Source organism: Equus quagga, chromosome 5 (assembly GCF_021613505.1).
Source record: "Equus quagga isolate Etosha38 chromosome 5, UCLA_HA_Equagga_1.0, whole genome shotgun sequence".
In the NCBI taxonomy this organism is placed as follows: Eukaryota; Metazoa; Chordata; class Mammalia; order Perissodactyla; family Equidae; genus Equus; species Equus quagga.
In genome coordinates this window covers 79,869,792-79,884,374 of record NC_060271.1, presented here as the reverse complement: position 1 = coordinate 79,884,374, position 14,583 = coordinate 79,869,792, and the positions used below count along the sequence as shown (strand labels likewise).

Here is a 14,583-nt window from a genome sequence, read left to right as displayed (position 1 = left end):
AGGGCTTCCCTCAGTGACTGCCAGAGCTGCAAGCCCTTCGGCCTCAGGTTCGACCCCAGCAGGGGTGCCCTGGGGGAGCGGCCCCCACGCTGGTCACAGCCTGTTGGGGAATTGAGCCACCCTGAGCCATTAAGGTCACTGGTTTGTGAGGAGCAGCGAATGTGATAGTAATGATGGTGATAACCACTTGCACTATACTTGAACATGTCCCAAATTTTTATTTTAATTACTCCCCCCAAACCCCTCCCCCCTCACAAAACATGCTCCTTGTAACTAGTAAAACAAAGGACACATAAGATTAACTATCTGCCCCTAACCTATTGAGATAACCAACGTAAAGATCCTGCTGTATATGGGCAAATGTACTTCATCAGAAATGTAGTCTCTTAAAACACGTCAAGGGTTCCCTCCATGTCAGTAGATACACACTGTACTCATTCCTTTTGATAGCACCCTAGCGGGCCATAGTATGGATGCACTGCGATTTATTCCATAGTCCCATTATTGACAGACATGCAGCCTGTTTACAGGTTTTGCGATTACAAATAGTACAGCAATATGTATCTCTTTCATATGGATGCCTTTATTGCTCTAGGACACGTGCCCCAAAATGGAATTGCTGGTTCAAAGTGTATATTTATTTTTAAATAGATATTGACGATTTGGGGCAAGATTGTTTGCCTACAAATGTTGCTGTCATTTGCATTCCTACCAACCATGTGTGAGAGCAGCCACTTTCCAACACCCCAGCTAGCCCCGAGGACGGTATCTCCCATGATCTGGCCCATCTGATAGATGAAAATTAGTACTGGCTTGCTTTTATTTGCATTCCCCTGATGACTTGGGGAGTTGAATATCTTTTTATCTGTTTAGAAAACTTCCTCCTCTGTGAAATCTTCCTACATATCGAGCAGTATAGATTGAGTGGTGAGAGCTCTTTGTTTATTATTCGCATTTATTTACCGTGTCTTTGCCATTCAGAAATGTCAAATGTTTATATAATCAAATATTTCTAATTTTTTCATTTATGGCTTCTGGATTTCTTATCTTGCTTAAAGATATTTCCCTTATCTGACTTTTAACTGGATTATTTCATAAGAAAGAAAATAAGAAAAGCTCTTCTAGCGTTTTGTTTGTTTCAGCTTTATGTTTAAATTTTTTATATGACTGGAATGTATTTTTGTTTCTGATGGGGGCATCTCCTAAGTAGATACCCAATTATGTTAGCACCATTTGTTGAATAAATTTTTTTTCTCTGTGAACTAATATGCCACATTCATGCTATGATAGTAAAATCTGGGATGTTTCTGGACCCCAGGCTGTCGCACTTATCTGTTTGTCTGTGTCACACCAACACCCACCACATGACTTGAGTAGCTTTAGAGCACATTTTGATTTTTGATAAGACAAATCCTCCATCCCTGATCTTTTCTGTAATTGTTCTTGGATATTCTCAGACATTTATATGAATTTTAAGATCATTTTATTAAGTTCCAGAAAAAATAATAATCCACTGGAAATGCATGTAATCTATAAACTTTTGAAAAGGATTTATATTTTTATTATGGGAAGTCATTCTGTCTTGGGAAGCAGTGTTGTTCTCCATTGGTTCACGGCTTGTTCTGTGTCTTTTGATACGATTTTATTATTTTCTTATACCTTTCTTGTTAAATTTTATTTCCAGATATTTTATGTGTTTTGGCCCTATTGGGGATGGAATATTTTTCTCCATTCCCTCTTCTAACTGATTGTTGTTGGAATAGAAAAAAAGAGATTGATTTTTATGTCTTTATCTTGTATACAGCCAAATCTTCTTATTAATCCTGGATTGTTTTGTTTTTTTTTTAACTAGAGCCTCTCAGGTTTTTCTAGATCTAAACAATATTATCTGTAAATAAAGGGAATTATGTCTCTTTTCCCATCGGCATACTTTAATTTTACTTTTTATTTTGAAACAATTTCAAATTTAGAAAAAGTTGCAGAAATAAAAATAGTACAAAGAACATCCGTATACCCAACTGTTAACATTTTATCCCATTTATTCTATCATTTGCTCTGAGTGCGTGTGTATGTGCATAATTTTTTTCGAGATCTTTTGAGAGTAAATTATCCCCAAATACTCCAGTGTGTATTTCCAAAGAATAAGGATGTTCTCTTAGATACCGACAGTAGTTATCAACCTTAGAAATCTACACCGATAGTGTTCTCTAATCTACCCCCTACATTCCAGTTTGCCAGCTGACCTGGTGAAGTCCTCTCTAGCATTCCCATCCAGGATCCAGCCTCGAGTCCGGGGAGCCAGGCAATGCATTTAATCATCATGTCTGTTCCGCTTCCTGTAATCCGGAACTTTTCCACAGCCATTCTTTGACATGTTTGGAGAATGCAGTCTCCTCCTCTCCCCACTTTTTAAAAAATATAGAACATTCTCCATTTATGGTTATTGGTATACTTTTTAATTTATTTTTTGTCTTATTGTATAAACTAAAATTTCCAAAACAATATTAGTAACAACAGTGATACAGGCATCTGTCTGGGTTACTGATCTTATTGGAAATGAAAATGAGTTGAGCATTTCACCTTTTAGAAGGATGTCGATGCTGGTTTTGGTAAATAGTCTAGTGTTGGAGGAGTTGCTTTCCGTTCCCATTTTACATAGAATTGTATTAGAAGCAGATGCCAAATTGTATCAAAAGCCTTTTTGGTTTCTATTTATATAATCCTGTGGGATTTTTCTTTTAATACATGTTGACAAACTCTTTATTATTATGACTTGTGTTGTCAAATGTTGACAAATTCCCAAATGTTGACTGACGCAATCTTCTATTCTTGGAATAATCCTATTTGGCCATACTTGTTTATTTATTTAATATCCTGCTTGATTTGACTGGCTAACAGGTTATGTATAATTTCTGCATCTATATTTATAAGAGAAATTGGTCTATAGTTTCTTTGGGGGGTACTAACTGTCTCAGATTTGGGGTGGGGGGGTTTCCAGTTTATGGTTCTGTTTCCTTCTAATCTTTATTTTCCATCCGTCTTATGACTTTAGCTGGTCCCTCCAGCACAAGGCTGAGTACAGTGATGACACCAGGCATTGTTGTTTTGCCCCTAATTTTAAAGGGAATCTTTCACGCATTATACCATTGACTATGATATTTTCTGTAGGTTTTTTGAGGATACTTTGAGGTAAGGAATTTCCCTTTTATTCTCTGTTTTCAAAGAGTAGTTTTGTTCTTTGTTTTTCATTTCTAATAATGGATAGTTTTTTTTAACTTTCTTTAAAATTTTTTTACTTGATCACAGTAAAAAATTTTCTAATCCTTTAATCCACTTATGAGATAAATTACTTTAGTAGATTTTCTAATATTAGACTCACCTTAAATTCCTGGAATACTCCCAGCTTGGTCTTCTTTATTTTTATTTGTGTGTGTGTTTATCTTCATTTTTTTGTTTTTTAATTTTTTTCTTTTATTATTTGGTTTGTTTGTAACTTTGTCTTTTTTATACATTGCTGGATTTGGTATGCTAATATTTTGTTTAGGATTTTTGCATCTATATTCATGAGTGAGATTGCCTATAATTTTCCCATAATTATCTTATCTTGGTATCAAGGTTATGCTTGCCTCATAAAATGAATTAAAGACTATCACTTTTTTTCCAGTCTTTTGAAGAGCTTAAGTAAATTTTAAATTGTTCCTTGATTGTTAGAACTCACTGGTAAACTATTAGAGACTGGTGTTTGTGGAAAGATTTTAAATTATTCAATGTCTCAAGGATTACAGAACTCTTCTGATTTTCTATTTAGTTTTTAATTGTTTTTGGTTTGAGTTGTATTCTACTAGGACTTTATTCATTTAATCTAAGTTCTGTAACATATTACATAAAATTGTTCATAATTCCTTTCTATTCTTTTTAATAATTTTTAAAATTATTAGCATAGCTAGTTTTGACTTTTTTAATCCAACAATTATTTATTCATGACTTTACTCTTTTCTTAATCAGTGTTGCCAAAGATTTGTCTGTTTTATTAGGCTCTTCAAAGAACCAATTTGGCTTTGTTGATCTTTTCCATTATATATATTTTTCTTCCTTAATGATTTCTGCTCTCTTGTTACTTCTTCTACTTTCCAGGAGTTGTAATGCTGTCCTTTTTCTAACTTCTAAGTTGCATACTTTTAAGCTTCCTCAACCTTTTTTCTTTCTAATATAAGCATTTAAAGCTTTAAATGCATCACACACATGTTAATATATAATTTTTCCTTATTCTTTAGTGTCAAATGTTTTCGAATTCTGACCATAAATTCTTCTATATTTAGAATGCTTTTAAGTTTCCAAATGTATGAGGTTTTTCTCTCTTTTGTTATTGATTTCTAACTTATTTTGATTATGATCAGAAAGCATCGTCCCCCTCGATGTGTTCCACAGATCACGGCTCGCAGTGATGCCTTTCATTCTTGTCTAGATAATCTGTCATTTCAGTTTTGTCCAAGGAGTAATTTAGAGAAGTAGTTTAATTTCCCAGAATATTAGGAACTTTGGTGGGGGCAGGGGTGTCATCTTTTTATCATTTATTTTTATTGGGTTAAGACTATGATTTACTCCCTGAAGCAAATCAACAAGCTGGGAAGCAAGGTGGGGAGGCTGGGGGAAGACACCATCCTCGCCAGTTCCTCCCCTGGGAAGAGGTGCAGATGCAGGACCCGGCGCTCTTGGTGCCAAGGACCAGGGTCAGTGGGGAGGGTGCTCTCCCTGCCCAGTCTCCCTGGCCCAGCTGGTAGCCTTCTCCAGATGTGGGTGAAGACTGAGAACCTGGCTCCGGGAGCATGCGCAGACAGCAAAGCTGGGGGACTCCCTGGGGGCCCACCTGCTGCTGGTGGTCCTGGAGGGAAAGCCTGGTCTTTTTTTAAAATTGAGTTCTAATTCACATCCCACAAACTTCACTCTTTTAAAGTGTACAGTTCAGTGGCTTTTAGTATATGTACAGAGGTGTGCAACCATCTCCACTATTTAATTCCAGAACATTTCCATCACCTCAGAAAGGAAACCCTGTACCTGTTAGCTGTCACCCTCAATCCTCCTTCTCCCCAACGCCAGCAAATACTAATCTGCTTTCTGTCTCAATGGATTTGACTATTCTGGACATTTCATGTCAATGGAATCATGCAATATGTGATCTTTTGTGATCAATTTCTTTCATTTAGCATATTTTCAAGGTTCATCCATGTTATACCATGCATCAGTTCTTCTTTGCTTTTTATTATCAAACAATATGCCATTGTACGGATATATCACATTTCCTTTATCCATTCTTCAGTTGGTGGCCATTTGGTTTGTTGCCACTTTTTAGCTATTATGAATAATGCTACTAGAACATTCATATACAAGTTTTTATGTTTTTATTTCTCTTGGATATATACCCGGGAGTGGAATTGCTAGGGCATATGGTAACTCTACATGAAACCTCTATAAAAAGGTTTAACCTTTTGAGGAACTGCTAGACAGACTGTTTTCCAAAGTGGCTACATTATTTTACACTCCCATCAACAGTTTATGAGGGTTCCAATGTTTCCACATCCTCAACAACACTTGTTATCTTTTTTCTTTTTCTTGTTCTTTTTTTTTTTTTTTTGCTGAAGAAGATTCACCCTAAGCCAACATCTGCTGCCCATCTTTCTCTTTTTGTATGTGAGCCACCACCACAGCATGGCCACTGACAGATGAGTGGTGTAGGTCAGTACCTGGGAACTGAACCCAGGCTGCTGAAGTGGAGCATGCCGAACTTAAACACTAGGCTACTGGGGCTGGCCAACACTTGTTATTATCTTTTTTATTACAGCCGTATTAGTGAGTGTGAAGTGGTATCTCACTGTGCTTTTTTGTTGTTGTTCCAGCAGTATTTATTATGTACCTCCCAAAGGTCAGGCACCATGAGTTGCTCAAGATTAATAAGGTACCTGCCCTCATGGAGCTTACATTCTGGTTGGTGAAGGGAGACAATAAAAAAATAAACAGAGGGGCTGGCCCCGTGGCCGAGTGGTTAAGTTCGCGCGCTCCGCTGCAGGCGGCCCAGTGTTTCGTTGGTTCAAATCCTGGGCGCAGACATGGCACTGCTCATCAAACCACGCTGAGGCAGTGTCCCACATGCCACAACTAGAAGGACCCACAACGAAGAATATACAACTATGTACCGGGGGGCTTTGGGGAGAACAAGGGAAAAATAAAATCTTAAAAAAAAAAAAAGTAAACAGAATTTGAAACACGATGCACATCTGAAAAAAATAAAAAATTTTTAAAAAAAACAAAGAAACAACCACAGCCTTTTAGAATGAGCTTTTTAAATGAAAGTTCACCTCTCAAAAAAAAAAAGTAAACAATTAAATAGATGAGATTATTTCTGATACAGGTAATTTCTGTGAAGAAAATGAACTGGGTGATGAAACGAGAAGATTTGAGATGGGGAGATAGGGAGCGGTATTGTTCAGAGAAGTTCTCTTTAATATTTTTTAACGCAGTCTTATTTTTTAATTTTTTTATTGCAGTAACATTGGTTTATAACGTTATATGAATTTTAGGTGTACACGGTTACACATTTCAGTTTCTGTGTAGATCACATCATGTTCGCCACCCAAAGACTAATTACCATCCATCACCGCACACGCGTGCCTAATCACCCATCCCTCCCCCCTCCTCCCTCCTCCCTCCTCTGGTAACCATCAATCCAATCTCTGTCTCTATGTGATTGTTTGTTGTTTTAATCTTCTACTTATGAGTGAGGTCATACAGCATTTGACTTTCTCCCTTTGACTTATGTCACTGAGCATAATGCCCTCAAGGTCCATCCATCTTGTCACAAATGGCCGGATTTCACTGTTTCTTATGGCTGAGCAGTATTCTATTGTGTATATATACTGCATCTTTATCCATTCATCCCTTGATGGGTACTTAGGTTACTTCCATGTCTTGGATATTGTGAATAATGCTGTGATGAACATAGGGTTGCATGTATCTTTATGCATTCGTGTTTTTGTGTTCTTTGGGTAAATACCCAGCAGTGGAATAGCTGGATCATATGGTATTTCTATTCTTAATTTTCTGAGGAATCTCCATATTGTTTTCCCCAGTGGCTGCACCAGTGTGCACTCCCACCAGCAGTGTAGGAGGGTTCCCTTCTCTCCGCATCCTCTCCAACACTTGTTGTTTCCTTCACTGTGCTTTTGATTTGCATTTCTCTAAGGACTGATGATGTTGAGCATCTGATGTGCTTATTGGCACATTTATATATCTTCTTTGGAGAAATGTCTATTCAGATACTTTGCCCATTTTTTACTTGGGTTATTTGCCTTTTTACTGTTGAGTTGTAGAAGTTCTTTATGTATTCCAGATATTGGCTTGATTCCTTTTATTCCTGAAGCCTAGGAGGAAGACATGTGAATCAATCCCAGCTTCATGGCTAGGGACAGACTGCCCCTGGTACACAGGGACATCTGGGAGCCAAGGAAAGCGCTTTGCCAGTGTGTTCACCATCTTCCCCCAGGGGCAGACACAACTGTGCTGTCCAGGAGAACTAAACAGCCATAATAGCTACTACATTCTACTGAGCTGTTACGAGCTGCTGGGCACCAGCTAGTGGCTTTCCATATATTATCTCATTTCCTCCCCACAGCAGCCCTGTGAAGTAGGTATTATCATTATTACCCCCATTTTAAAGATGAGGAAAGTAAGACTCAGGAACGTTAAGTAACTTCCACAAGGTCACACAGCTTCTACGCATCAGAGCTTCAATTCTAACCCTGGTCTTCCCGCTCCAAAGTCGGCACTCCTACCCATCCAGGTATACTGCCTCCCAAACAGAATGCAAGCATCCCACCTCCCAGACCCTCAAGTTCATTTCCAAGAGTGTTTGGGCACAACAGGGGAGATGGGAGCTAAAGACTGGATCAAGGAGGGGTGGGGAGGAGACAGGGACTTCACCTGTGGTCTCACTGGCACTCTGGGTTACTCCTCCCACCAGTTTGCCCAGTATGCCGAGATTGTCAACTTCACCCTCCCCAATGGGACTCAGAGGAGTGGGCAAGTGCTTGAAGTGGCTGGCACCAAGGCCATTGTGCAAGTAAGTCAATGAGATGTTGGCTGGTGGAATAAATGAATGAACCCACAAAGTTCCCACACTATCTTATAAGCTGCAAAGGCAAGAAATGTCCTACTTTTCTGAGAGCACCTTACCCAGAGCTGGGCAGAAATGGCAGAATGGGAGGCCCCCTTCTCCCCAGCAAGCTCCTTATTAGAGTAACTAACCTCTTGTCCCATAGGTGTTTGAAGGGACCTCTGGGATCGATGCCCAGAAGACCACCTGTGAATTCACAGGGGACATCCTACGGACTCCAGTGTCAGAAGACATGCTGGGTGAGGCGCTGGGGTGGGGCAAGGGGTGCTCCTCTGTCCTTCCAGCCCAGCTTCCTTGACCAAGCACTTAGCACACTGCACTGTCGTTGCCTCTTTACACATCTGCCTCCTCTGTGAGCTCTTTGAGGTCAGGGGTTGTGTCTTCTTTTCTCTTTGATCCTTGACCCCAGCACAGGGCCTGACATATAGCAGGTGTTCAATAAATGAGGAAGGCGGGTTCCATAAACTAGAGGCACAGCAGGTGCCATCTATTTGGGGTCAGGCTGAAATGGACTGTACGTCCCCTAATTTACTCCCAAGATCTGCCATACCTGGCTGTCTCCTCTTTCCAGCCCTAAACCACCCCTCCCCCATTCAAGTCATGGTCCTGGGCCAAGATCTTGCCTGTAAAGGTTTCCAGGAGAGAAGGGAAGACCCTTCAAAGAGACAGTCATTGTATCCAGCTCTCTGGGGGCTGAGGGGGAGGGGGACACAGGGCAATCGGGACATGGGGGGCGGCGGGAGCTGGTGGTGGCATGGAGGGGGAGCAGCAGGGAGAGACACAGGGCTGGCCCTGAGCACCCTACAACACCCCTCGCCCACCCACAGGTCGGGTTTTCAATGGCTCCGGCAAACCCATTGACAAGGGGCCAGTGGTCATGGCAGAAGACTTCCTGGATATCAATGGTGAGTGACCAGGAGCTCTGGATGGCTTTCGGGAGCCAGCCTCTAACCATCTTCCCCACCCCCAGTCATCACCTCTGCCACCTTGCCCTTGGAAGCTCTGCCCCAGACACAGGCCAGGGGCAACTGCCCAGGGCTTACCCCCAGGGCTGCTCAGGCTAAGAGGTGGATCTCCCAGGTAAGAGGTCTCTGGGTCGCCCTCAGGTCCTCCGAATCCCACACAGTACCTATCGATCTTGGAGAGGGCCCTGGTTCGGCCCACGGGGGCCAGCCTGAGCTCCCGCCTGCCTGCCACTTCTAATGCACCAGGGCAGCGCTGTCCAAAGGGAGCGCTGACATGTGGCCATTTAAATACAAATGAATTCAAATAGAATAAAATTTCATTTGAAAACCACATTTCACGTGCTCAGTAGCCACATGTGACTAGGGCTACTGTGTTGGGCAGCGGCGTCAGAGCACATTTCTATCATCACAGAAAGTTCTGTTACACAGTGCTGCTCTGGAGTCTGGGGCAGATTTGGGGGCCAGGTTTGGGGGGCAGAGAGAGACCTGAACCCTGGTCCATCATCACCTCCCAGGCCAGCCCATCAACCCCCACGACCGCATCTACCCCGAGGAGATGATTCAGACGGGCATCTCTCCCATCGATGTCATGAACAGCATTGCCCGTGGGCAGAAGATCCCCATCTTCTCAGCAGCCGGGCTTCCCCACAACGAGGTGAGGCCTGCAGGGGCCTGCAGACAGGGCCAGGTGGAAGGGACAGAGCTGAGGCCGGGGCTGGTGGGTGAGCAAGGAGGGCCGCCTGTGCAGAGCAGTCAGGGGCCGGCCCAGCTGGGACCATCAGCATTCAGACTGGCAGTTGTCCTCTGGTAGCTCAGGGACTCAGGGCTGCACAAGACCCCCTCATTGTCCCCAAGCAGGTCTTCAAGCCTCTGCCTGAGTGAGTGGGGCACTCCTTGGCTCATAAGAGAGCCCGTTGCTAGCCCCAGTATTGAGAGTCCTGCTCAGCCGGGCTGACAGCGCTCCCCACTGGTCCTTGTAATGGGCTTTCCTCCCTGCACCGGGTGAAGCCCTCTCATGCCGGCCCACGGCCATCTGAAGCCTCTCTTTGCAGGCTCCCTGCCCCTCTCCTACCACCAAGAGTGAACAGCCGGTTCTTCTCAGAGCAGCCAGGTGACAAGGTTTCTGGATGCTCCTCCCCTAACCAGCCACATAATGACCAATCCTGGATGTGTCCCAGTGCACCCTCGAAATAGTGGTTAGAGGGCATAGGCGTCCCCGCCCTCCCCCTGCACACGCACATCTGGACCTGTGTGACTGGTAGCTCCCCACCCTGCAGGCCTGCAGTTCTGCACTCAGATCACCCCCAGCAGCCTCAGGGAGGCACCGGGGGTGTGAAGGGCCAAACCGCCCCAAACCCGTGCTGAGGCAATTGCTCTTTGGAACTGTTATTCTGCCCTGCTTCTCCTGACAGGCACCCTCAGCCCTTTAACAGCCACGGAATAGGGTGCCCCCCTCCCCAAAAGGCTGTAGGACCTGGGGCAGCCCTTTCACCTTTCAGGCCTTGGATCCTTCCCACCAGAGGTCCTGGCAGGAGGATGGACTGGACATTGCTTCATCCATCCTCCTCAGTGGTACTCAGTGGGGTGGGCTCTGGGCTCTGGTGCTGACATGCGCAACCCCCCCGCCCCTGCTCCGCCCCAGATTGCCGCCCAGATCTGCCGCCAGGCTGGGCTGGTGAAGAAGTCCAAGGCTGTGCTAGACTATCACGACGACAACTTCGCCATCGTCTTTGCAGCCATGGGGGTAAGAGGGGCTGGGCAGATTGGCAAGTTCTGGAAGCCATGGACGGGCAGCCTTGTCTCCCTTGGCCCCTGGCATGGCCTGATCTGATGGGGGAGGCACAAGTCTTCTCCTTGGAAAGCGTCCCGGTCCAGGTCTGTCTGGTGGGAGAGGCAAGAGCATGACTAGAGGGGGTGTGGCAGGCTCAGTGACCAGGGCCGCGTGTCCCTTGAGCATCCCAAAGGCCATGGTACCTACAAGATGAGCCCAGCTTGGCCCGGAGGAGGGGGAAGCCAGAGAATTTGGGGAGACAAGACAGCTTCAGGAGGGGGATGCCAGGGGGCTCTGAGAAGGGCCCCAGGGGGGGATGGGAGTTTAGTGGGGAAGCAGCTGGCCAAGGTGGTGCAGATGGTACTGAGCAGAGTTCAACCTGGAGTCTGAACCTCTCTTTGGGGGTCTGATGAGACCCTACTCAGGACTGGGCAGCAACCCCAGCCCCTGCCTTCTCAAACCCCAGGGTCCCCCCAGTGACCATGGCATCTTCACCTCCAGTGACTGGTAGCCAGTCAGTTGATAGGCTTTACTGAGAAGAGATGGGAGGAACCCGGGTCCCCGCCCTCAGGCCTCTAGGCCCTGCCTCCAGCCCTCCCTGCTGTGTGTCCAGGTGAACATGGAGACAGCCAGATTCTTCAAGTCCGACTTCGAGCAGAACGGGACCATGGGGAATGTCTGCCTCTTCCTGAACTTGGCCAACGACCCAACGTGAGCCCTCCCCTGATGCCCATACCGCCCTCAGGCAGCAGGCCCTGTCCCCTTCCAAGATTCAGAGTACCACAGCTCAGGGGCATGCCAGAACTACAGCTACGGGCCAGAGCTGGGACAACAACCCCTTATTGTGCACATGGGGGAGCTGAGATTGGGCACGGGGCAGGGACAGCCCACGGAGAGACAGAGGGAGCCAGGCCACCACCCTGCCTGCCACCTGCAGCCCCTCTGCTCTGCCCACAACCTGCGTCCAGCCACTGTCCCGAATTAGGGCTCCTCATCCTTAGGTCCCTTCCACAAAGTCACCCCTAAAGAGATATTTCCCTAAACCATTTGTTTAGAAAAACTCTATTTTAAAAGTTTAGAAAAAGTGAGTTTAAATCTGGGGATCAGGTGGATAAAAAAAATTCTAATAAACTATCCTGGGTACTAAGAGTACTTAAAAACTAAGTAACAGAGCTCTGGGGGCCACGATGAGTCACCAAAGGAAAGACTCACAGGCACAGAGCCTGAGGACTGAGTGGCTGGAGCCAGAGGGACCGCCAGCCAGTGGCTGCGGGCCAGGGAGCGCGTGGACCGCGCAGACTGGGTATGCTTAGGAGCAGGGAGGAACAGTGAGGAAAGAATCCTGAGGACATGGAGGGAGAGTCTCCAGTGACCCGAGTGCAGGGTGCCCTGGCGAAGAGGGAGCTAGAGCAGACCCCACCTGGCTCTGAGATGCCACAGGTGGGCCACTGTCATCCTCACTAGACACGCCTGGCCCTGACTGTCCCACCCTCACCCAACTCCCCACCTGCCCCAGCCTCTGCCCCTTTCCTACCTTGAACAGTAGGAGGAGGGAGTGTCATACTTGGCTGAGTGCCCACTCCCAGGAACCATCGCCCTGACCTGAGCAGGGGCTCAGCATACCCACTCTGCTGCTATGCACAGTACCAGCTTCCCAGTTCACTTTCCACTCAGCACTGGGGCTAAATGGAGCAGAGGCCTGGGCCTCCAGGCTCTCTCAACACTGGTCATACCTCCAGGATCGAGCGGATCATCACCCCGCGCCTGGCGCTGACCACTGCTGAGTTCCTCGCTTACCAGTGTGAGAAGCACGTGCTGGTCATATTGACGGACATGAGTTCCTACGCGGAGGCCTTGCGGGAGGTGAGGTGGCCGGCAAGGGGTGTCAGGTTCATCCCTGCCTCTCCCTAGCCCCTGGACCCCAGAGCTCACACACCTAGGCCTGCCCCCACTCCTGTGAGCTCCAGGGAGCAGTAGCAGCCTGGCCATTCCTCTCCTGCCCCCCACGCACTTCTTACACGGTTGCTGACCCTCCCACTCACCCTTCCTGTGTCTGCCTCTCACCCTTTCTCCTACCCTATTGCCCTCGGACAGGTCTCGGCTGCTAGGGAAGAGGTGCCAGGGCGCCGAGGCTTCCCTGGATATATGTACACAGACCTGGCCACCATCTACGAGCGGGCGGGCCGTGTGGAAGGCCGGGGCGGATCCATCACTCAGATCCCCATCCTCACCATGCCCAATGATGGTGAGCTTCCTCACTGCCCACTACCTCCACAGCCCCCTGCCCTCTCTTCCCACCTGGACCCTTAAAGGGCCCATGCTTCTTTGCATAGATGTGCAGTGCCTCTGTTCCTCCATCAAGGTGGACACTATCCTTTTCTTGCTCCCCCCCGCCAACCCCTATCACTCCAGTGAGGGGAATAGAACCCAGATGGCCCTGAGGGGGTAGAGACGTGGGCCCCATCTACACTGAGGCCAACGCATTTCCTTGTAGATATCACCCACCCGATCCCAGACCTGACGGGCTTCATCACAGAGGGACAGATCTACGTGGACAGACAGCTTCATAACAGACAGGTACTGTCCCCTCCATACTCACTTCCACCCCAAAGACACAGACTAACAGATGTCCCACCCCCACCCCCTGTGCTTTGTCTCTCTGTGAATTAGGAGGGGCCAGGCAAGGCTAACCCCAAACAAGAGATAACCCCCATCCCTGGAAGACTGTGTGGTCCACAGACAGAAGGCAGGTCAGGGCAGAAGCCAGCCTATCTGGCTGTGGGACCTGGAGAAAATAATTTCATCTCTCTGATACTAGGTTTCCTCTTCTATAAAATAGGAACAATAATACTTATCACACAGTTGCATTGTGGAGGATAAAATAAGTTGGCATATAGAAAGCATCTAGCAGATAGTATATACTAAATAAATACCATTTCTCTTCCTTGCCAGTAGTTTGCTTTGGTGAAAAGGAAACAAGGGTAACTGACACAAATAGATAGTGAATAATGTGCCAACGGGTTAGAAACTGTGTCTGTCCTATCTGAGGTTAAGGGCACCCCACGACCTTTTCTTCTTCGCTTGGCACGTTCTTTCTTTGCAGCTATTAACTATTAAGCTTCAACTTGGTTTTTGGCCAAATAATCAAAAGTTTTGAAATAGCAAGCCTTTCACTAAGGTCATGTCATCTCCCTTGATACTCTCCTGTCTAGGAGCACACCTGGGGACACCAGCATACCCAAGACCTAGAATCCGTGGGAGATGAAGGAGAGCAGGGAGTGACCAGTGTCCTCTCTGTAGGACAAATGAGGACCAGTCTCCCGAGAACCAGTAGGGGGAGGGGAGAGAAGTAGCAGTGGGAAGAAAAGGAAAGTTCGGACCCTGCCTCTGCCACTCCCTTCTTCTGCTCCGCTCCCCCCCAGATTTACCCCCCCATCAACGTGCTCCCTTCCCTGTCGCGGCTAATGAAGTCCGCCATCGGGGAGGGCATGACGAGAAAGGACCACGGAGATGTCTCCAACCAGCTGGTAAGAAGGAGAGGGCGCAGGGCTGGCGGGTAAGCTAGTTTCAGAAGCTGGAGGTTTGAGCCCTGTCTGGACCACGAGCTTTTCTCCTGGAAAAGTCACTCCCCCAGAAAGGGGCCACGCACGGCCAGTTTGGGGGCCATTGGGCTCCAGTGG

General features: G+C 46.6%; 1 protein-coding gene across 2 annotated transcripts in view; it reads left to right on the top strand.

Annotated features, from left to right (window-relative positions):
* ATP6V1B1 (ATPase H+ transporting V1 subunit B1) overlaps positions 1–14,583 on the top strand; it is a 28,395-nt gene that overhangs the window by 11,763 nt on the left and 2,049 nt on the right. The window contains exons 3-12 of one of the 2 annotated variants that reach the window (XM_046662614.1): positions 8,015–8,113; positions 8,313–8,406; positions 8,995–9,072; positions 9,648–9,787; positions 10,775–10,876; positions 11,517–11,614; positions 12,643–12,766; positions 12,998–13,148; positions 13,398–13,480; positions 14,326–14,430. In XM_046662614.1, coding sequence (XP_046518570.1) covers positions 8,015–8,113; positions 8,313–8,406; positions 8,995–9,072; positions 9,648–9,787; positions 10,775–10,876; positions 11,517–11,614; positions 12,643–12,766; positions 12,998–13,148; positions 13,398–13,480; positions 14,326–14,430 — 1,074 coding nt within the window. The remainder of the gene's footprint in view (positions 1–8,014; positions 8,114–8,312; positions 8,407–8,994; positions 9,073–9,647; positions 9,788–10,774; positions 10,877–11,516; positions 11,615–12,642; positions 12,767–12,997; positions 13,149–13,397; positions 13,481–14,325; positions 14,431–14,583) is intronic. The other variant, XM_046662615.1, reaches the window with a different exon arrangement.